Raw genomic sequence first — 25,174 nt, forward strand, 5'->3', positions numbered from 1 at the left:
ACAAAGTCTAAATTCTTTAAACTTTTCACCTATGGTTAAGAATGTGTGAATGACAAAATCAGCCAAACAAAACAGGAAAATTATAGTCATAAATTATACACATTTAGTTCCCAAAGCAAAGTTGAAACAGGTTTAAGTCAAAGGAAAATTGGAATAAATGAAACTATATTATAACTGAACAATCAATGTCATGATTTTACTGCTCATAATACAACTTTTATTAGTTCATTTTCTAATTTTCCATAATTGAATATTAGTTTCTAAAAGCAAACAGTACTAAAGGCATAAGCCATCTGTTGGACGGAACAGCAAACTATAATTTACAATTTACAGTTTAATAACACAAATACTTTTCCAAGAATACCAGAGTCTAACTGGTTGTATGCAAACGTTATTTTGTAGAACTTTCATTCAAATAAATTATTTAACCTTCTGCTACATATAGTTATTTAAAACAATAGGGTTTTTTTTCCCAATAATGCAGTATGTATGCTTACTTTTATTTATTTTGAGGCAGTTTGTATGTTTGTTTGAGATCTTTAAAGAATCTTCACATTTCCTTTCCACCCTTGACCCCAGATACAGCCTTATTTTGTGAACCCTCCCAGTACAGCAGAAATTTCTGACCAACAGATATGCTCAGACTGACAGATAAACATAAAAAAGGAAAAAGAATATTCTACACAAAGGCACTTAGGGTATAAGTAAAATTTAATGAATTTTACCTCCAAAATATCTTTGATAAAAGGTGTCCATCGAGAGAGTTGAAAAGTTTCTTCTGTAGACCTATCCTTTCTTAATGGTTTACTTTGTTGAGACTAATACAAATAGAAGAAAAAAATTTAAAACCTGTAATCTTATATAGTAACATTACATTATTACATTTCTTAAAAAGGTAAGTACAGCAAATACTATGTTGACTGTTTGACTCAGTAAAACTAAGAGTGCAGGGGCACCTGGATGGCTCAGTTGGTTAAGCATCTACCTTCGGCTCACATCAGGATCTCAGGGTCCTGGGATAGATCCCTGTGCCCCATGTCAGGCTCTCTGCTCAGTGGTGGGTCTACTTCTCCCTTTCCCTCTGCCCCTTACCTTCTGCTGTGAGCATTCTCTCTTGCTCACTCTCTCTCAAATTAATATATTCTTATAAAACAACAACAACAACAAAAAAAACCAACTAAGAGTAGAAATGCCTACTCAAAAAATCTAAGTAGGTGGAGTCACGCAATTTCACAATATTCTGTACTCTGATAAAATATGTATCAGTACCAGAAAATATATTTACTCAAAAGTGCAAAGCGGGATCCCTGGGTGGCGCAGTGGTTTGGCGCTTGCCTTTGGCCCAGGGTGCGATCCTGGAGATCCGGGATCGAATCCCACATCAGGCTCCCGGTGCATGGAGCCTGTTTCTCCCTCTGCCTATGTCTCTGCCTCTCTCTCTGTCTCTCTGTGACTATCATAAATAAATAAAAATTTAAAAAAAAAAAAGTGCAAAGCTTGATGGGAAAGAGATTCTAAACAGAGTTCTTTCAAGATTTGCTATAAAAGGAATCATAGAGAAAAGCATAAAGAGTAAATTATAACAGAAGACCTAAGATATAAATTCACTAGAAAAATGTATTTGTCCAAATTACTCATATACAGAAAACAAAATTTAAAAATTTTTACTTACAAAAAAAAAAAAAAAAAAAAAAAAAAAAAATTTTTACTTACCAAATCTATAGAGTAAAATTAAGAAGATTATTTACTTGGATTCCCACATAAGAAAACATATTTAATGCAAACAACCATATACGTACAGATAGGAATATATATTGAACGAAAGATTTCTTACTGGGGGGACAATAGGAACACCAAGGTAACTCCAGTTACGGATCATGTCACTCTCATTTTCTATCTTTACGTTCTGGATCAACCTGTCCAAATTTTCTTCCGTAGTTCCTTAGATAAAAATATGAGTGCACAATCACATAATTGCTACCACAATCATGTCTAGTTTCAGGTAGTACCCATGAATAAAGCTTTTTAAATAAAAGCAAATATTTAATTATATATCCTTCAATCTTCTCCCAATTTCCAATTTTTCCTTATGGAAAAATCACATAATTGCTACCACAATCATGTCTAGTTTCAGGTAGTACCCATGAATAAAGCTTTTTAAATAAAAGCAAATATTTAATTATATATCCTTCAATCTTCTCCCAATTTCCAATTTTTCCTTTACCCAACATAAGCTACTACCTTTGAATTTTCTAAGACTCTCCTATGATCAGTAGTAATTACTTATTATAACGTGATTTTAGATCTGAGTATTTTAATATATTCATAAAAATAAAGTCTCTATTACCATTAATACTGAAGATGTAAAGTAGAATTGCTCTTATTTTATCGTAATTATCATGACTTTTGTTGAGTAGAACTGGTAGGAGTACTCTCATAGAATCTTTCACTTTCTGTCCTTCTGCATCAGTTCCAAGTGCCAGGTCCTTAATGAAAATTAAATATAGTCAGTGGCCTATAATCCAAGTTCACTTCTCAATTAAAAATCTCTTAAATCCAGGGGTACCTGGCTGGCTCAGTTAGTAGAGTATGTGACTCCTGATTTCAGGATTGTTAAGTTCAAAGCCCCACACTGGGTAGAGATTAAAAATAAAATATTTTTTAAAAGATCTTACATCTTGCTAAATTTTTTTTTTTAAGTTTTAATTTTATTTATTCATAGAGACAGAGAGAAAGTGAGAGACAGAGACACAGGCAGAGGGAGAAGCAGGCTCCATGCAGAGAGCCCGACGCGGGACTCGATCCAGGGTCTCCAGGATCACGCCCTGGGCTGCAGGAGGCGCCAAACCGCTGCGCCACTGGGGCTGCCCAAATCTTGCTAAATTTTAATGTAACACTGATGATACTTCAAATATAGGCATTACTTGTAAACTACTGATTGTACAAAATATAAAAAGTCAAAAAAATAATTCAGAGAAAAAAATGATTAAACCTATGCTTCTAGGGTAATCCTGAGCCACATGTGGTCAATGAGCACTTGAAATGTGGCTAGCCTGAATTAAGATGTATTCATAAATGAAAACACTAGATTTTGAAGACTTGGTGCATAAAAAGGAATGTAAAATATGTCACTAATATTTTTTATATTGATTGCATGTTGAAATAATGTTTGGAAAACATTAGATCAAGTCAAATACATTGTTTATTTTTATTTTTTTAAAATACATTGTTTAAATTAACTACCTTTCTTTTTACCTTTTTAACGTGACTACAGTTGACCTTTGAATAGCACAGGTTTGAAGTGTGCTGATCCACTTATCCATGGATTTTTTTCAATAAATATAACAAAGTGCTTTACATGTATTTTTCTCTTCCTTATGCTTTTCTTAGAAACATTTCCTCTAGCTTGCATTACTGTAAGAATACAGTATATAATACATATAGCATACAAAATATGTGTTAACCAACTGCTTATGTTATCAGTAAGGCTTCTGGTCAATAGAAGGTTATTAGCGTGGGGGAGTCAAGTTTTGCAGGAGTCAAAAGTTATACATGGACTTTTTTACTGTGTGTGTGTGTGTGTGTGGGGTAATCAGCACCCCTGATCCCCATCCAAGAGTCAGCTATACTGTAATATTTAAAATTACATATGGCTTGGGGTGCCTGGGTGGCTCAGTTGGTTAAATGTCTGACTCTTGATTTCAGCTGAGGTAATACATAATCACAAGGTCATGAGATTGAACCCCTGCTTAAGATTCTCTCTCCCTCCCCCATGCCCTTTCCCTGTTCATGCTCTCTCTTGCTCTCTCAGTGTCTCAAAAAAATTAAACAAAATTCAATAGGGCTTGCATTCCATTTCTCTTAGCACCGGTCTAAACAGTTTTGGCATTATGGCGGCGGTGGGGGAGGGGGGCAGGAGGGACTCTTAAAACAAGTTAAATGTGCCAATGTAGTATGCTGCAGGGTGCTGCATTAAATGTTGCATCTATTAAGAAAGGCCTGCGAATAGCATTACTCTGAAATAATGTTCCAAACACTAAAATTATCACATTTAACCCAAAACACACAATTATAGATTAGGAAAGACTGCTTATTATGATACCTATAGCTACCTGATAATGTTGGAGAGGAATGATGTATTTATTAATTTATTTTTATTTTTATTTATTTTATTTTTATTTATTTATGATAGCCACAGAGAGAGAGAGAGAGAGAGAGAGAGAGGCAGAGACATAGGGAGAGGGAGAAGCAGGCTCCATGCACCGGGAGCCCGATGTGGGATTCGATCCCGGGTCTCCAGGATCGCGCCCTGGGCCAAAGGCGAGTGCTAAACCGCTGCGCCACCCAGGGATCCCTATTTATTTATTTTTATTTTTTAAGTAGGGTCCATGCCCAAGTGTGGAGCCCAACACGGTGCCTGAATTCCACCTTGCAGAGATCTACACCTGAGCTGAAATCAAGTCAGATGCTTAAACCGACTAAGCCACCCAGGTAACCAGGGAGTGATGTATTTAAATACTGCCAAGTTGAGCCCCCTTCTAAAAGAGATTCTGTGATTTAGTGCATCTTACAAAGTTCAATCTAGAAGTTTATGATGACATAGGTATTTCTCACTCTGCACATACCTGTTCACTTTTACAGAGTTTTTCTATATTAGGCTTGAATTTATTCATGCAATCTTCTGCTAAGTTAAGATGAACAACTTGCTGAAAAACAAAAGAAATCAATTATTGAATACATTTTAACTTCTCTTTGTACAATTGATAATATTAAACTTGTGAGATGGGCATGAAGGAAATTATGGGCTGAGGTGGAAAGGAGGTACCACGTAAAAAAGGAAAATAGTTCAAGAAAAAGAGAAGTGAGAATTAACATGGTCCACAGGGGACAATCAAGAGACAGCAAAAAATAAAATGGAAGGGTTGACTATGTGTTTAAGAGTAATGATAAAGGTGGTCAGGGAAAAAAAAAGCTAAGCCCTAAAAGTCCAACAGAAAAAGTTTTTGGATTTATATTATTGGTTCTTGATCAGGGTGCCATATGATAAAAAAAAAAATGTGTTAAGATTATTCTGACAATGACTCATAAGAAGGATTGATACAGCAAAATGAACAGTTTAAATGCTAACACGGCTTAGCTGCTCTTAACTACTAATATATAATTATTAAAGAACCAAGCAGAACCACCACTGGTTAATCCAATGTTGAATTTTCTTTTTAAGTTGATAAATACAAAATTCTCTAGCTGATGAAGACAAAGATACAAAAAGTTGAAGCTGGATTTGGATGAATTTTAGAGGGTAACTAATACCAAGTATCCCAAGACACCCACTACTAAATCTGACTATAGAACTGGATGGACTAATACACTAAAAATTATAAAGTAATCTCATATACAATACTGCTTACCTTAGTAATCTGTTTACGAAAATGGGGCATCTTTTTCATGAGCTGGGCAAGTGCACTAAGTGATGTCTAGAAAAAAAAGTCAAACATTTTTAAAGCAAACTTATAATGCAGATATCCTGTATAATAATTTTTGCAGTTTCTTAATTTTTTATGATTTATTTTTATTTATTTGAGAGAGAGAGAGTGCACGCACAGAGGAGAGAGGCAGAAGGAGAGAGAGAATCTTAAGCAGACTCTCTGCTGAGCCCAGAGCCCAAGGAGGGGTTCAATCTCATGATCCTGAGATCATACCCTGAGCTGAAACCAAGAGTCAGATGCTTAACTGACTGCTCCACCTTGGTACCCTCTATATAATAATTTTTAAATCTTGTAGTTTTATTGTTAATTTTTTAAAAATATTTTATTTATTTATTCATGAGAGACAGAGAGAGAGAGAGGCAGAGACACAGGCAGAGGGAGAAGCAGGCTCCATGCAGGGAGCCCAATGTGGGACTCGATCCTGGGACTCCAGGATCACGCCCTGGGCTGAAGGCAGGTGCCAAACTGCTGAGCCACCTAGGGATCCCCCTATTGTTAATTTTCTAAATATGTGGCAAATTTAAAAAAAAAGTTCAAAAGGCTTTAAGTTACAACAAAGTAGTTGGTATCAGAATTAGTCTCCCTCCATAAACAACAGAATTGGACAAAATACATAAGAGCTCTCAGCCAATGTATGAGAAAAAGAGCTCACAGCTAAGATACTTGAGCAAAAGAAAAGCATAGGTGATCCTTGTACTGACTCTGACGTTTCACTGGGACACTTTCCCAAACATAGGAAAGAAAGCAGAATTCATGTAAAAAGCTCTAGTCTCTCTGAATAGAAGAAAGAGATTAGAGCTGGGGCTCGTGAGGTAGGGTCGGGGGGTGGGGGGGTTTGGTGCTACAGAGAAAGAGCTAGTCACAACATAACTCAAAGAAATAACTCAAAGAAAGGTTGCTTGAGATCCCTAGCCAAAAGCTAAGGTGCACACGTAAACAGAAAAACTCTTAAAGGACTACCACAGAACAACTGCTGGGTGGCTAAATGCTAAACAAAGATTTCAGAGGGATCTTAGTGCTAAGAAAATACTGGTATTCTCTGATCCAAAGAAGAAAGAGTGGGATCCCTGGGTGGCACAGCGGTTTAGCGCTGGCCTTTGGCCCAGGGCGTGATCCTGGAGACCCGGGATCGAATCCCACGTCGGGCTTCCTGCATGGAGCCTGCTTCTCCCTCTGCCTATGTCTCTGCCTCTCTCCCTCTCTGTGACTATCATGAATAAATAAATAAAATCTTAAAAAAAAAAAAAAAAACACAAAGAAGAAAGAGCTAAGTGAACATACCAGACATTCAGTACTAGGACTATGTCTTTGAACTAAGTACAAAAGGAAATACACTCACCATAACAGCACCTTGTATTAAGTCTCAACAGAATTAAAGTTACTTATCAGCAGATTAAAGGCAGACACTCAACTGCTGAGCTACCCAGCCATCAGAAAAGAACTTAATACTCTTGGCAAAAAAAAAACAAAAAAACAACAAAAAAACCCCACATCATTTAGAACCTCTGAAATATGTTATCTGAGATGTCTACCATACACCGAAATACTACTGGACATGTAAAAAAAAGTGATCAAGGGCAGCCCCGGTAGCGCAGCGGTTTGGCGCCGCCTGCAGCCTGAGGTGTGATCCTGGAGACCCAGGATCGAGTCCCATATCGGACTCCCTGCATGGAGCCTGCGTCTCCCTCTCCCTCTACCTGTGTCTCTGCCTCTTTCTCTGTGTCTATGAATAAATAAATAAAATCTTAAAAAAAGTGATCAATAGTGAAGCGATAAAATAGTCAATAAACGTAGATCTCAGACAAAGAAGATGTGGTATATATACACAATAGAATATTATTCAGAAATAAAAAAGAATGACATCTTGCCATTTGCAACAACATGGATGGATCTAGAGAGTCTAATGCTAATGAAATAAGCCAGTCAGAAAAAGAAATACCATACGATTTCACTCATGTGGAATCTAAGAAACAAAACAAATGAACAAAGAAAAAAAGAAACAAACCAAAAAGCAGACTCTAACTACAGAGAACAAACTGATGGTACCAGAGGAGGAGTTGCAGGGGGAATGGGTGCAATAGGTGATAGAGATTAAAAGCACACTTTATGATAAACATCTGAGTAATGTATGGAATTGTTAAATCACTATATTGTACACCTGAAACTAATATAACACTGTATGTTAACTATACTGGAATTTATTAAAAAAAAAAAAAAAAGGCTGACCTAAGACGATCCAGATGTTGGGGAGTTAGCAAACAAGAAATTCAAAAATTACATATTTATGTTAAAGAAAACAGGAAAAGATGGACTAAATGGATGAAAGATACAGTATTTCATCAGAAAATTAGAATTTATTTTAAAAATTCAACAGCTATCTTAAAACTAAATGCAGTATTAGAAATTAAAACCACTGTCAAATATGTCTGGGTGGCTGAGTCAGTTAAGAGTCTATCCTCTCCTCAGATTATGATCCCAGGGTCCTGGGATTAAGCCCTCCATCAGCCTCCTTGCTCAGTGGGGAGCTGCTTCTCCATCTCCTCCCTATTCGTACTATCACTCTCTGTCTCTCTTTCAAATAAATAAAATCTTAAAATAAATAAAAATAAAACCAAAGTGACTTCCTATAATGGTGGTGGGAGTATAAAATGGTACAGCCACAACAGTTTGGAATTTTCTTATAAAGTTAAAAAAGCATTTACCATATGACCCAGCAATTTCACTCATTTACCCAAGTGAATGAAAACACCTGTTTATACGAGACCTGAATGTTTTATAGTGGCTTTATTCATAATTACCAACAACCTGAAAAAAAAAAAAGTTCAACAATTTGAGTAGATAAACTGTGGTATACACATAAACTGGAACACTACTCAGTAATTAGTTGGTGAAGCCACTGTTACATGCAACATGAATATTAAGTGTATTACAATAAATGAGAAGTCCTACTGTATTATAAAGGCTACACTATAGAGACAGAGAACAGAGTAGTGGTTGCCAGGAGATCAGAGCTGAACAGAGGGGTTGTCTACAAGGGACAAAAAGGAATTTTGGGAAGGTAATGGAAGTATTCTATATATTGACTGTGATTATATGATTGTAGGAATTTGCAAAACACACAGAATTTTATATTATACAGCGAGAACTTTTATAAATCAATGTAAAAAGAACAATATATAGAATGACTTTAACAGGAGAATGGACATCAACAGAGACAGAAATAGGAGACTCAGGTTAATAGAAAACATTCAATTAAAACAAAGAGGAAAAAAGTATGGAAAAAAAAAAGGAACAGAATGTAAAAGATGTAGAATATAGTAGAAAAAAAAGAAATCTAACTCAAGTAGAGGGAGTCCTAGGAGGAAAGGAGAAATAGTAGGATGAAATCAAGACACGAGGAAATACTGGCCAAGAATTTTACAAATATGATGAAAGTTACTAATCCAGTGATTCAAACAGCTCAACAAACCCAAGGAAGAGACATACCAAGAAAAATATATTACAGTAAGAAACATGATGGCTAAATTGCTAAAAATCAAAAATAAAGGGAAAATCTTTAAAAAGACACTTAAAATTTTTTTTATTTATTTATTCATGAGACACACAGAGAGAGGCAGAGACATAGGCAGAGGGAGAAGCAGGCTCCTCACAGGGGGCCCAATGCAGGACTTGATCCCAGGACCTGGGATCACGCTCTGAGCCAAAGGCAGACACTCAACTGCTGATCTACCCAGGCGTCCCAAAAGACACTTTATCTTCAGGAAAACAACATGAAAGCTGGCTTCCTTAATATAAACTATGGTAGCCAGAAGGTGATGCATTGAAATCTTCACACTGCTAAAAGGAAAACTGCCAACCTTGGATTTTAAATCTTGCAAAAATGTACCTGAAAAGTTTGCAAAGCAAAGATATCCTCAGATAAAACAAAAGTTGAAAATTCATCCAGCCTTCATGGAAAAACACTGAAGAGTAATAAGGAGTAAGTAACAATAAATTTCACACACATGTGGGTAATATAAAAGTCTACTGAGAATTGGGGCTCCTTGGTGGCTCCATCGGTTAAATGTCCAACTCTTGGTTTCAGCTCAGGTCATGATCTCAGGGCTGTGGGACAGAGCCCCATGTTGGGCTCCATGCAGGCCATGGAGCCTGCTTAAAATTCTCCCCCTCCCCACCCCTTCCACACACTCTCTCTCTCTCTCTAAAAACAAACAACAACAACAAAAAACAGAAGTCTATTGAGAATTTAAAACAAAAATAACATCTTTTTAAAAGATTTATTTATTTTTAGAGAGAGAACAAGAGAGTATGAGCATAGGGTGGGGGTGGCAAGGGGCAGAGGGAGATCATTTTAATCAGACTCCCTGCTGAGCATGGAACCTCACACAGGGCTTGGTCCCTAAGATCATGACCTGAGCAGAAATCAAGAGTCAGATGCTCAACCGAGCCACCCAGGCAGCCCCCCGCCCCGAAATGATATCTTTAGTCTATAAAACACATGTTGTAGTAAAATATATGAAAACAATAGCACAGAAGAGGAAAGGGTAAATGTAGTTAAACTGTTGTAAGATTCTTGAATTATTCAGGACATGGCAAAAGTATACTTTAAGGTAGACTATGATAATATAAGGATACATTCTGGGGTGCCAGGACAGCTCAGTTGGGGAGTGTCCGACTCCTGATCTTGGCTCAAGTCATGATCTCAAGACTGTGATATCTAGCCCTGTACTGGACATCTTGTGCTCCATACAGAGTCTGTGTGAGATTCTCTCTCTCCCTCCCCCTATTTACAAGTGGCTCTCTCTAAATAAATAAATAAAATCTTTTAAAAAAATAAAAAAGGAATATGACAGGGAAATATTTCTCATAAACCTGGAATTAAATATCCCAAGCAAAATTTTAGCAAATACATTCAGTGTTATAGGAAAAGGATAATGCATCAAGACTAGTGCAACTTATTCTGGGAATACATGGTTGGTTTGTTAGAGAATCAATGTAATTTATCATATTAATGGAAAAAAGGAGAAAAATAATTTCAATAGATGCTAAGAAAGCATTTGATGAAATCCAACACCCATTCTGATTACAAAAACCTGAACATCCTACTTGCAAATTAATAATAGGATAATCCTGGATAAATCTAAAGGGGCACCTGAGTGGCTCAGTAAATTGAGCATCCAAATCTTGATTTTGGCTCACATAATGACTTCAAGTGTCCTGGGATGGAGCCCACGCTGGACCGCATGCAGTATGTGTAGACTGCTTGGGATTCTCTCTCTTCCTTGCCCTCAGCCCACCCCTCCCGATCTTGTGCTTTCTCTCAAAAACAACAACAACAACAAAAGGATGTATCTAAAATACAACACTAAAAGGTGAAATTTCAAACATGTTTCTCCTAAGGCTGGGAATGAAACAATGATAACCTCTATCATCAATTCTATTCTACATTATAAAGCTAAGAGATATTAACTACAAAGAAAACTATTTTAAAATGTATAAAGATTGGAAAGGATTGGGTTAAATTTTCTTTATTCACAGATGATATTATTGTATAATCTTCTGGAATGATGGAAAGGTTTTCTATCTTGATTTAGGTGGTGGTTCCAAATATATACATATAAAAGTAAAAATTTACTCAGTATATACTTAAGATTTGTGCACTTAGGTAAATTACACCTCAATATAAAAAAAATATCTAACAAAAATACACTGATGAAATCAGCTAAAATGGCCTTTTACAAATAAACTCAGGGATTCCTGGGTGGCGCAGCGGTTTGGCGCCTGCCTTTCGCCCAGGGCGCGATCCTGGAGACCCGGGATCGAATCCCACGTCGGGCTCCTGGTGCATGGAGCCTGCTTCTCCCTCTGCCTATGTCTCTGCCTCTCTCTCTCTCTCTCTCTCTCTGTGTGACTATCATAAATAAATTAAAAAATAATAATAATAAAAATAAAAAATAAAAAAAAAATAAAAATAAACTCAGGGACACCTGGGTGGCTCAGTGGTTGTCTGCCTTCAGCTCAGTATGTGATCTCGGGATCCGGGATTGAGTTCCACATCAGGCTTTCTGCAGGGAGCCTGCTTCTCCCTCTGCCGATGTATGTCTCTGTCTCTGTGTGTCTCTCATGAATAAATAAATCTTTTTTTAAAAATTAAAAATAAAATAATAAAAATTTAAAAATAAATTCAAATGAAACAAGACAGACAAAATGTTGCTAACTATTGAGATTAGGTAATAGATTAGGTAATACATGGGAGTTCATTTTCTCTACTTTTGTGTATGTCAGAAATTTTGCCAAATGGAAAATTAAAAAGATAAAATAAAAACTTTAAACACATTTTAAAACTCACCATATTATTTTGAATGTTAAATAAAAGTCTTACCTTTCCTTCTGTTGCCTTCTTTGTTGATGAAATTTCCTTCATTAGTTTGGGAATTTCCCTGTCAAATTTGAGGAAATTCTTTAGATTTCCAAGGTGTAACTCTTTAGAGAAATATTTTAGATTATAAAATACACTTTCATGTACATAGTGCCTGAAAAATATGTAATAAAAATTAAAGTGGGTTCACATACTCTAATACAACTGCAATGTGTCGATGTCGAATTCTGACCCAGAGGTCATCATCTTCTTCAAGGATTGCCTCCTTCTCTTTCCCATCTGTTTTGTATCTGCAAGTAGACAGAAATATAAATCTTTTGGATTACCCCCCACCAAAAGTGGAAGAAACAGTTTTACAAATACTAATTTTAACACTCAGATCAAGAAATTGAACAATACACACTATTCAATCAATATTTTAGGAGGATAAAGAATACCTAATCAAAACTATGGCATATTGCTATCCTTACATTAAAATTCAAAGTGCTATCTACCAAGATATTTTTGTTTTCAAATGTTAGGATTTAGCTATATTATAGTTTTAGGGTCAGCAAAATGGTTTTTATGAAACAAAAATTCAATGTCCTACAATCAACTCTAAGAACAAGACTGAATTTATATTAACATCTCCTAATCGCTTAAAATACTATTTTGATGTGCTCATCATAACCATCAACATAACTATCAAAGACTCATTAAGTGAAGAACAGAAATTCACCCCTAATGTAGCCTATTAAATACTGATGTCAGAGTTCACACTTTCATAAACATGTATCCAAGTAAATAAATTCATAAACACGTATTATCTGTTTCTATATTCTTCCCTAATCCTATAAACCACATCTCCTTTGAAGAACTACTAATGTAGTCATAAAAAACTGTGATTGCTTTAATGAGTCCTACTGAAGCAAGAAGCAATTCAAGGAGTTCATGAAATTACTCAAAATGGGCTTCCTGAATGCCTCCCCAAATGTAATTTCTCCCTTCTCTTTTTTATGCAGATAGCCTCCTTCCATCTGTGGAGCTAGGGAGATTCAATCACCCTTGAAACTGTCAGTTTCCTGAGCCAAGATTAGGAAAGGCAGATTTGAACTTTCCCAGCCCTAAACTGCAGACAATAAATGTAGATTTCTACTGTGTGAGTGCACTCACTTCCAGAATTCCCCAAATTATAGGCCCCACCTATAAAACCATTTACCTATGTGGTCTTAATTGCAGATATCCAAAGGTAGAGGGACTGCTTACTCAGAATACACTAAGAACAGAAGCCGCCCATTTGCAATTTAAAATGCCACTTTGTACTCATATAATATCTTTAACCTTTGATTTATAAACAAAGATTACGGCAGTAAGCCTAACAATACTAAAAGAAGATGACAACCCTATTTTAAGAGTACATTTAAAGAGATCACCAAAAATCAATCAATCAATCACCAAAATAAAAAGTAGAATATGGATACTGAGAATTTTCTGCTTTGTATTGGTTCCATTAACAATTGTAATGGACTACAAAACATAAGTAGTTCAAGCTTCCATCTTAGTCTTATCTCTGGACTTTTCTGATTCAGAATAGAGTATTGCTGGCTTTTTTTTTTTTAAGCCTCTTCTTTACTCTTAAAAAGATTAAACCTGGCTTTCTTTGCCAACAAACCTAGGGAGAGAATTTTTTTTTTTTTTTTAAAGTAGGCGCTACACCCAGCACAGAGCCAAATAAGGGGTTGAAGGGAGATGACTGATTGACTGATTGATGGATGGAGGGGGAGGGGCAAAAAGACAGGGAGAGAGAATCTTAAGCAGGCTCGATACCCACCCAGCTCAGGGCCTGACATGGGGCTTGATCTGACCTGAGCTGAAATCAAGAGTTGGGATGCTTTAGACAACTAAGCCACAGGTGCCCTGTGAGAGACAAATATTGTAAATACTAGGTTATTTACATGGGGCAGCCCAGGTGGGTCAGTGGTTTAGTTCTGCCTTCAGCCCAGGGCCTGATCTAGGAGACCCTGGATGGAGTCCCACATCGGGCTCCCGCATGGAGTCTGCTTCTCCCTCTGCCTGTGTCTCTGCCTCTCTCTCTTGTCTCTCATGAATAAAAATAAATAAAATCTTAAAAAAAAAATCTGACACGTATGTTTATAGTCTGAAACCAAGTCCTTTAATTCCTTTTTTTCCTTTTTAAAAATTCTTGGGGGATCCCAGGGTGGCTCAGCGGTTTGGCGCCTGCCTTTGGCCCAGGGCGCGATCCTGGAGTCCCGGGATCGAGTCCTGCGTCGGGCTCCTGGCATGGAGCCTGCTTCTCCCTCTGCCTGTGTCTCTGCCTCTCTCTCTCTCTCTCTCTGTGTGTGTGTCTATCATAAATAAATAAATAAATCCTTAAAAATAAATAAATAAATAAATAAATAAATAAATAAATAAAATTTAATTCTTTTTTAAATCTCTTGGGCAATGAAGGTTTAGAGACTAAATGACAAGAGATAAACAGTATCTCTTCTGAAAATTCTGAATAAACTGTTTAAAACTACTTTTGTATTAGAAAAATAGCAATACTGATTTCTATATGTCACCAGACAGTAATATAAATTACACAGAGAAAAATTTAGGAGCCAGGATTTGACCAGAATACAAATAAACACACAACAAAAAACACATAAATTACAATACATACAATAGAAAATAGATCTTTTCGTCTATTAGAATTACTAAATTAATTTAAATATAAAATTTCAGAAAACTAACTCATTTTCCTTTTTCTACTATGCTTAAGCAGTAAATCATAGCTGAAAAATGCCAATTTGGACTTAGAGATTATGATATTAACATGTAATATATACATGTATGTACATCTATATATGCTCAAAATGATTCACAATAATACAGTAAAATAGTTCCTTGATAGAAAAGTTATTTCACTTTTCATTTAGCTTTCTATTTGGCATTACTTTTAAACTACATATGCTTATATTAGAGATAAGTCAATAGGTATCAAATTAGTAACACTATGCCCATTCTTAATAGTTATCCTATTCAGTTTTCCAGTCTTCTAATCTTCTTAAATACATTATATTAACAAGATATACACACAGATACTTTTGCATGTGTGAGTCAGAATAATTATAGCCTAACAAGTTTGAATATGGTTTCCACTTCAACAAATATAGTAGTGAGCCTGGTATTTACTCTTAACATAAGCAAAAAGTCCAAATTCTACCTGTTTAAATGTACCTTTGTTGTACACGTTAGTTAAGGAAGTAACTATACCAAAAAAGCTTTTCCAAAGCAAATTATCCATTAACTTACAAGGTCAAGATATTTTTAACAAGTTATGATTATAGCGGTAAGAGAATGATCAGGTTTCTGAATATCAAAGTTACAGGGGCTTTAGATTTCTGGTGCCTACATGAATGCTCATATCCTATATATTCTGTTTGTATATGCCCTTTATATGCCCTTCAAGTTATACTTGCTTGTATGTATCATTCTCAATTGGCAGTAGATCATATGCCATTGCCTGAAAGGTCAGTTCATGCAGGACAGTGGACACAGGATCAAAGCCACGATCAATTATTATGAGCTGGGAATGAGTTTTACCCTGGAATAACAAGATAAAATTATCTTCAGAAATTTGAATTCGTGTGAACACCTTGTTAGTATCTCAGAAAACAAAAGCAGACTTCTCCTAAGTTCTGTCTCATTCTTAAGAACATGAAGTTCTATTAAAATAGAAATTCAGAGTGGCACAACAAAGAGAAAAACAAGACTATAAAACCAAAAGCTTTCATAATTAGATTAAGGGGTTATATTCAATATTACAATATTGTGAAAATTCACTGTAAAAAAGTAACATCTGCCTTGCACTAAAATCCATTTTCTGAGGAATTCAGCTCCATAGACACTAAAACTGATATAAATTATGAACAGTATTTACTAAAGCTCTAAGCACAAGTGCTAAGCAAAAAATATATAATTTAATTCTTATAGCAACCGTGTGGGGCAGGTATTATTATCTCCATTTGACAAGGGCATTAAAGCTTAAAATTTGTAACCTGCCCAAATCACATAGCTAGTCAGTGGCAGAACAGATATTCCATCCCAGGTCAGTTTCACTCCATGCCTGTGCTCTTAACTGTTATGCTATTTAAAAAGATTATACTGATGCCAGCTAGGATGGCAAATCAAAACGAAAGCCTTGTTATTAATTCACAAATAGCACTAATCATGAAACAGTGAATAACAGTGGCGGGAAAAGTATTGTTAATATCAGTATCTTCCATACTTCGTTTTAGAAATTAATAAATTTTTTGAATTACTAAAGCAGTAAGAAATAACTACAAATCCATGCACGTGATGAATCACCAAATTCTGCCCCTGAAACTAACACTATACGTAAACTTGACTTTAAATAAAACCTTCAAAGAAAAAAATAAGTAACTACAACTCATTAGACAGATATTTCCTATTTATTTACATATATGAGACTTAGTTAAATTACATGAAATAGACCTTTAAAATTTTTTAATTAACCATTTATTAATTTAAACCTTGAGACAGGGACAACCCTCTTGGGTCCCCTCCTACTTTGGGAGCTTTGTACTACCACTTTACTATCTCACTCAAAAACTCTTGCTTTGCTGTAAAATAAACCTTGAGACAAATACATGGTTAAGAGCATGGCCTCTGGAATCACAGAGATCCAGGTTGGAGTCCAATTTTGACCACTATTTTGCTATAAGACTTTGGACAAACTGTTTAACTTGTTAGTATCTCAGTATTCTCATTTGTAAAACAAAATACAACCACAACCTCTGCTGTTCTGTAGAAGAGATTACTGTAAAGATTTAATGTAATAACACCATAAAACATTTAGTGCCTAGCACTTAGCCTTCAATTCATGTAAGTTTTAAGTCCTCAAAAACACAAATAGAAAAAGTGCAATGTAAGCTGATATCAAGGATTGGGGTTATGATAATATGTGGAAGGAAGTATCATTTGACCTAAAGAGTCAGCAAACGCTTCAGAAAGGAGGTGACACTTCATCATGCCCTTAAATGAAGGAAAATTATCCAGCATTTGAAGGATGTATAATTTCCCAGACAGAAAAACGGAAAGGACAAGTTTGTTTTTTGCGGATTTTCTTTTTTTTTCATTGAAATTATGAAGGACAAAAGGGTATTTACTAACATACTGATTGTATGTCTCTTCCCTCATTCAACATTTATTATTACTATGCTACCCACTGAGCCACTATCCTCCTAACTACAACCAGAACAGCTTTCACCAGACCTCTAGTAACTTTTAAAGTTCTAGACTAACACTACATCTAAGCTTACACCCTCCCATTTCAGTGCAGCTGTTTGTGAACTTCCCTTTTTCATTATGCCTCTGCCAAAGTATCAGGTTATTAAAGCAAGAAGTCCCTCTTCTATAATGTACTAATTCTTTAAGCTCAAGAGCCCCTTCCACTGGGATGCCTTCCAAGATTCCAAATAGAAAAAGATTAAAGCCCTGCTTTCGTTCCCTTTACATTGTATGTATTATTCTTTTCATTCCACATACTAAAAAACACTTTATCAGTGGTTTCCTCTCTCATCTCCTCTTAGTTCTAAATTATCAACAGTTTCTTCCGTTCACTTCATATGGCTCCCTAGCCTCTGGCCCCACCTCCTTCAGTCTACTCACTTCATTCTCCAACCCAAGCTGTATTCTCCAGGTCTCAACCTTAGTCTCAGATTACTTTATACTATTTTCATAAGATAATAATAGCTGCCATTTATTAAACTCCTATATGTGCCAGACACGTTAATTTGCCTCATCTTCATACTAATCAACCAAGCTAATATGTTTACCTCATCCATTTTATAAATGAAAAAACTCAAGTAGATAATTTGTACAAAGTCACAGAGCTAGCAATAACTAGAATATACTGTTTACTCAGTAGCAAGCATTGTTATAAAAACCCTCTCTCTACTTTATAAAATAGGTATTCTTATTATCCCCATTTTATAGATAAAAAAACTCAGGCACAGAAAAGTTACATAAGTTGCCCAAATTGACATATCTATAAATTAAATGGCAGAGCCCAGATTTGGACATAGTGTTTACTTCAAACATGTATCTTCCCCACAAAAACCACACTATTAAGGTTTCAGCTACCATCTATGTTAATGATTCCCAAATAAGTAGTGGAAAATGAACAATAGTTTTTTTGCTTTATGAAGAAATAACAGACTTTGTGCATAATCACTATTTGCCTTTTATACATTACCTTTATTTGGCTCTTTTCATCAATTTTGTAGTAGTTTTCAAGTTTTTTTTCAACGAGCTGGGCAAGCTTACTGGCATTATCTAGAGGTTTACTAAAAGTGGAAAAAATGTTCAAACAATTATCTTTCTTTCAAAACACATGTTATAATATCTAAAGCTGAATTCTAAAATTAAACCATGCTAGTTTATTAAAAGTTTATCAACAGAAAAATTCAGATAATATCAAATATAATATTATACCAATTTGTCTGGATTTTACAAATGTAAACCTTTTATGTGCTTCAATTTTCTTAATGTAAAGAAAATAATACATATAAGTAAAATTGCAGTTCCTTTTATTTCCTTCCCAATTCCTAGGCTTCTCCACTACTCTATCTAACCCTCAGTAGCAACCACGATCATGAATTTGGTGTGCAGTCTTCCTGTCAATGCTGTTATATATAGTTACTATTTTATATATGTTTTATATATGTTTGAGATCTATCTATGTTGACACATATATATCAAATTTATCATTTTAGTTCTAAATAGTATTCCATCATATGATTCTACTGGATTCTATGTATTCATTACCTTAAGAATAGACATTTAAGTCAGTATGTTTGCCTAAAAGTATAACTGCCAAGTCACAAAGTATATTATTTTTACTTTTCTAGATATTAGCATATTACTCTCCAAATAAGTCGACCAATTATCCTTCCCACTAGCAGTGTGAGATATCCCAACATGTTCTCTAACAGCTGATCATCTTTCCAACATAATCTTTTGCATAAAATCTTGTATATCACTCTCTTCTAAAATGATAAAATCATAGTCTTACTTAAAACTTCATGATCAGGGATCCCTGGGTGGCGCAGCGGTTTAGCGCCTGCCTTTGGCCCGGGGCACGATCCTGGAGACCCAGGATCGAATCCCATGTCGGGCTCCCGGTGCATGGAGCCTGCTTCTCCCTCTGCCTATGTCTCTGCCTCTCTCTCTCTCTCTGTGTGACTATCATAAATAAATAAAAATTTAAAAAAAAAATAAAATAAAAAAAAATAATAAAACTTCATGATCAGTGACGTGTTATTATGGTACTTTTGAGTCTACAAGAAAAATGCTGGAAAAGGCTCCTCAACTAGCATACCAACCTCAAAAACAGAGGATCTCATTGTGAGGACTTTGGAGAGTTAAATAAAGCAGCAACTATAAAGAATAATTTATTACCCATTTTGCTTTAAAATATTTCAAAAGGAAGTAATTTTATGTTAGAATTACACTGTAACAGTCCAGAAGATATAAAGGAATGCTTTGAGGGATCCCTGGGTGGCACAGCAGTTTAGTGCCTGCCTTTGGCCCAGGGCACGATCCTGGAGACCCGGGATCGAATCCCACGCCGGGCTCCCGGTGCATGGAGCCTGCTTCTCCCTCTGCCTATGTCTCTGCCTCTCTCTCTCTCTGTGTGACTATCATAAATAAATAAAAATTAAAAAAAAAAAAAAAAAGGAATGCTTTGAGAAAATACATGTAGAACTTTAAAAGCCTAAATTATTCTTTAACTATTTTAAGAACTCAAAACACGTCCATAGGTGAGCTTTTTAAATTATTAATGGTTATATTTACTCATTTCCCTCAACAGAGCTAATACCAAGAGCAGAAACTTGAACAGTGAACTCTACCAGAAGATAAACCACTTAGCTCTGTTCTCCTAGGTTGAAATGGAATTAGTACATTACCTATAAGAAAAAGAATGTTTTCAAGACCTGATGTATATATGAGTAGAGCTTATTAGGTAACATCTGAATTAATGGGATTTGCTATACTTTTCTAAGTAATTAATAGATTTTTTAAGTGATTGAGAGTAATATAGCTTAAGGTATCACATGAATTTGAAATTAAACAGTTGGGCCAACAAACTTGACCAATGCCAATGTTTAAATTAAAGAAACTTCTAAAAGAGAAGTGAGTGATAATACTTATTAGAAGTACCACAGTATATTTATACTACTACCATTTTACTAGTGCCATGCACTATCCTGAAAGCTTTACAGAGTCCTAACAACTTTATAAGATGGGTATTATTATCATTCCCATTTCACAGATAAAGAAACTGAAGGCATAAGGGTCACACAGCTAGTAATTAGCAGGGATTAAAATCCAAGTTGTCTGGTTACATACAACAACATAAATGACTCTCAGAACATAATGTGGAATAAACAAGCCAGAAACAAAAAATATTATATAATTTCATTTTACCAAGTTCAACATCAGGCAAAACTAAAAATGTGTTAGAAGTCAGGATAGCAGTCACCTCTGGGGAGGAGAGATGGTGTGATGATCAAGGGGGATCATGAGCAGAACCTCTGAGATGCCATCTACATTATATTTCTTGACCTTGGTGGGGTTAGAGGATATGTTCACTTTGGAATAATTTATCAGGCCATACATATGTAATTTATATACTTCACAGTAAATTTTATTTTTAAAAAGAAGCAAATAAATAAAAGTACATAGTATCAAAGTCAAACTTTATATTTTTAAAAAACCCCAATAATCTATTTAAAATGGCCACTGGAATTAGACACTATGAACACTTCAACACTAAAACCACTATTCAGACAATATAGCAATTCAAATTCGGTGAAAATTTAATAAAACATTAATTTTAAGACTGTATTCTCTATATCACAACAAAGACATTTCCTCTAAGCATTTCTTAAACTCATGAAAAAGTGCTTGCAAATCACACCAAATTTAAGCTCTGAAATTTAGTAATAAAGGCTGTTAGTTGCTCTGAAATTTTAACCTTAAACATTAAATCTTCTATATGTACAGCATAATTCTACATGGAAAATAAACTGCAAACCAATGAACACAAGCACAGAGACATTACTTACCTTTACACTAGAGATCAAATAGAAATCGTAATATACAGACACTACTGAGTATCTTACCTTTTATATCTTACTCCAGGATTTTCGTCCAGGGTAGCACACACTGTAACTATCTGCTCAGCCATTGCTTCCATAATGGCATCTTTTCCATTTGCATTACTAGGGTCTGGACTGTAACAGTAATAGAATGCATCTGGTACATCAAGAGTATAAACCTAAGTCAGGCCGAAAAAGAGGTCACACTGTCAATTTGGTGACTTAATTAAAAAAAAATAAAAATAAAAAACACAGCTATTATTTGGGACATTAAAAAAATTACTTGCACTAACCATGTTGTTTCCTGAGGCCACTGTGTCTTTACCTTAATCAAGTCTCATTTTTTCTCTGTCCTCTTGATTTCATCCCTATTTCTTTTCTCATTCTCCTTTCCTGCTTAGTCTACCTCTCTCCTTCAATTCTTGTTTCATATACAGATTGTACTGTTTGTTTTTCACTACCTGTGCAACAGATGAACAAATCTGAGGTAGTCAAACTAAAAAATCTAATACCTGGCACAAATACAACAAAGCCAAAATTGGTCTATATATTTGACCTACATTAAGCAACTTAATCCATTAGAGAATAACCCAGAAATTTTCCATAGTTAAGATGTTTCTTCAATTCCTCAGGTAGTCTTCATTTCCTTAAAATAGAAACATATTTCCCAAAAACACCTATTGTGCCAGACCTAGTAATTGGTCTAATCATAGATACACTGAAACCTCAAAGACACATTTATTCAACTAACAAAAGCATTTACTTATGTACAAAGAACTGGATTAGAGATTTACTATTATTGTGTTATGTGAAGAGTACAAAGGAAGCAGCAGCTCTCTAACTGGGGTTGGGAGTTCTCCATTAAACTAATTTTTATTTTTTAAAAAATAATGATATTAATCCCTCTTAGCCTAGGATAACGTATTGAGTGTAAAAGTAGGTATGTAACAATTATTATAGGTTAACTACTAAACTATGAATAAGCTTCCTCGTGAAAGTTTCCTTTCACTGTAAGGCATTCATTTCTTTGAACGTAACACATAACCAAGAGCAGCAGCCCAAAGATGGACGGAGATTTAGCCATAGCTAATCCACTTATGTCTGTGTTGCTCAAAGTGTTGGCTGTTGTATTAACTGCCAAAAAAGCACTTCTCATAGTACATTATCACATAACAGTAGATAATATTATCTGTTCAAAAATACTTACTGCCCTGGGGCAACTGGGTAGGTCAATCAGTTAAGAGTCTGACTCTTGATTTAGCTCAGGTCATGAACTCAGGGTTGTGGGATCAATCCCTGAGTTGGGCTCTGCACTGGGCTCTGCACCTCCTTCAGATTCTCTCTCCCTCTCCCACCCCCAACCTCTCTGCTCTTTCTCTCTCTTTCTTAATAAAATAAAAAATAAAATAAAATAAAATAAATAAAATAAAATTAAAATAAAATAAAATAAAATAAAATAAAATAAAACTTACAGTCCTTCTCTAAAGGGCCTCTCACTCACTGAAGTTAGCGTTAGCTATCATCAATGGGAATGAGTAGAAGTGACCCATTCTACTTCCCCACAAAAGCTTTAAAGCCATTGGTGGGGAGGGGTGGGTAAGTGGAAGGAGCCATTGTGTGGCTCTACCATTTCTCTTTTACCTCTGCTACGTCCCAGACAAGGGCTGCTCCTTGAGCTTAAGACCTGGAATGAAGAGAATACAGAGCATAGCCCTAGGCAAACCACAATGGACAAAAACACAAATGAGAAATAAACTTGGTTATTGTAATATACTGAGATTTAGGAAGTTGTTACCACAGTTTAAATTAATCTAAACTAATAGTCCAATAAACCAAAGAGAATTTCAGAGCTGGTTTTCATTCTACACTCCCATTTCTTCCATTTCCTTCCTCCCCTTCTCTACTTTTCATGTCCACTATTACATGTTCCTTTAGACTATTACCAAATACTTTCTTCAACGTCATGATCCACAATCAGCTCCTTAAAGACTCTCCCCACCCCTACCACTTCCATCTACTTTTCTTGCTAAACTATAGCTGGCTTAGCTCTATTTCTACCTAGATATCATCTAGCACCCTCTCTACTAAACTCCACCAGACTCTGTACTACCTAAGGTCCACCATCATCAGTTTCCCATATATTCTTGAATGTCTGACATCTAATTGCTTTAATGTATATGTGACAGCAGTAATTATCTTAAACTCTCTGAGAGATTTCTTTAATCTCTTTGACTCAAATTCAGGAGTGAGTCAACCTTCCTCTCCGTGCAACCTCTAAATGTGCTGAATGTCCAACTTTTCTTTGGAGCACTATCATATCTGATTTTGATAATCTCTCCCCAATGGTCTCCTGACTTCTACTTTTCCTTAAAAACATTAGGACCAGTCCCATGGTCTTCTGCATCAGTGCATTTTCTGCCATTATTCTTGGTGGGACCTGGAGCCTCTTACAACAGTCCCAACCTACCTATAGAGACAGATCTATCTAACATATCTTCAGCCTTTATAATGCACACTTCTGCTGCTCCCCTGTACTTTTCTGCTTCTGTATCTCTGCATTCAGGCTATTCTCGCTTTCCTCTTCTTTCTCTCTTCATTACTACCTTATGAAATTCTATCCATTCTTCAAATATTTTCCCATTCTCCTAGTACAAATTAATCTCTTTTCCTTGCCTCCCCCAAAACCATTCTTCCTGTCCTTTTCAGTAACCACACCAATTCTCTGGGGGAAGCAGCCACATATCTACATATGCATATCTAAAAGACTACATTTTTTTCCTCATACATTTATGTATACCCATGTGACTGAATTTTAGCCAACAAGATATAAAGGAAATCTATATACTTTCTTCTTTCTCTCCTTCATCCTGCTTCCCCAAATGAAGATGAAATTATTCTATAGTTACCCTGGATCATGAGGGTCATCCCTAGAATAGGCCCTTGACCACTTTGTAGAGTCAGCATACCTGCCATACATAACCCATTTCCTGACTTCTTTTATATTAGTAAGAAATAAATTTCCATTTTGTTTAAGCTACTGCAAGTAAACTTTTCTGTTCTACGCAATTAAACCTAATCCTAATTGATATCATTTTGAAAATGTTTAATTGTTTGGACTTCTTTTACAGCATTCAGGTACATGTAGGGCATATATCATACTCAGCACAATAAATCACTTTGCATCTAGCAGACAGCATCCACTGCACATGATCTTGATGAATAATCATATAGGCCTCTGTTCATAACCCAAACAGCTTAGTTGTATTTATTATCTTCACTCACAAATGAACAAAAGTTCAAAGTACTTTCACTATAATTCCTCCATAGCAGTTAAGTTTACTACATAAACCTTGTTAAGATATCAAGGAAATAAAGGCAAAAACTTCATAGGGGAAAAACAAAGCAGACAGACAGGACCTTAAATAATCACAACATTTTGCAAAGACCAGCAAGATGATTCTCATGAGAGTCCTCTATATAGACAAGTTATTTCCATCACCAATCAAATTGGTCAGATAGCTACACAAATCTCTCTTTCAAAAAGAGCAACTGCAGAATTTTAATGAATTCTGAGACTAAAACTATATTTACCATCTGTACAGCAGATGCTCTGGATATGCTTGTAATATTTCTCACACTACTGTTTATATCCCACATCATTTAGGAAGCCCATTTCATCCTACACTAAACTTACATATCATATTAAAAGAAACAGGTCTTAAGGTAACCTTTGGAAACAATCTAATGTTAAATGGTTATCTTAAAATTTTACAATTTGGATTTAATTTTTTTTTTCCCCAAACTGTAACAGCTTAGAAGAAAAATCTCTTTTCTAGAGCCTTTCCATCTCTTAAAATACTGACCTTATGGTTCCAAACAACAGTGAATTATTCTAATTCTATGAAATATTAGAATCCAAACATAGACAACAGAGCACAACAAAGCTGAGCAATGCACTGCACTCGCTGTGTGATTTGGGGCAAGTTACTTAACTTCTCTGATTTTGCCATTTTTAAAATGAAGATGGGATTACTGTCTATTAATAGAATTATTATGAGGATTACATGAATATATTTACAGAAAACATTTAGCAAAGTGTCTGGCATAGAGAGTACTATATAGGTGTTTCCTATCACTTTTAC

General features: G+C 35.4%; 1 protein-coding gene across 5 annotated transcripts in view; it reads right to left on the reverse strand.

The window, feature by feature from the left end:
• Nucleotides 1-25,174, reverse strand: part of STXBP3 (syntaxin binding protein 3) — a 50,019-nt gene that overhangs the window by 6,376 nt on the left and 18,469 nt on the right. For 4 of the 5 annotated variants that reach the window (XM_041748381.1, XM_041748379.1, XM_041748382.1 and 1 more), the window contains 10 exons: nt 21,057-21,211; nt 18,125-18,215; nt 15,327-15,451; nt 12,060-12,155; nt 11,869-11,926; nt 5,409-5,474; nt 4,626-4,706; nt 2,348-2,486; nt 1,835-1,941; nt 726-818 (listed from right to left, as the gene is read on the reverse strand). In XM_041748381.1, the coding sequence (XP_041604315.1) occupies nt 726-818; nt 1,835-1,941; nt 2,348-2,486; nt 4,626-4,706; nt 5,409-5,474; nt 11,869-11,926; nt 12,060-12,155; nt 15,327-15,451; nt 18,125-18,215; nt 21,057-21,211 (1,011 nt within the window). The remainder of the gene's footprint in view (nt 1-725; nt 819-1,834; nt 1,942-2,347; nt 2,487-4,625; nt 4,707-5,408; nt 5,475-11,868; nt 11,927-12,059; nt 12,156-15,326; nt 15,452-18,124; nt 18,216-21,056; nt 21,212-25,174) is intronic. The other variant, XM_041748384.1, reaches the window with a different exon arrangement.

Source organism: Vulpes lagopus, chromosome 3 (assembly GCF_018345385.1).
Source record: "Vulpes lagopus strain Blue_001 chromosome 3, ASM1834538v1, whole genome shotgun sequence".
In the NCBI taxonomy this organism is placed as follows: Eukaryota; Metazoa; Chordata; class Mammalia; order Carnivora; family Canidae; genus Vulpes; species Vulpes lagopus.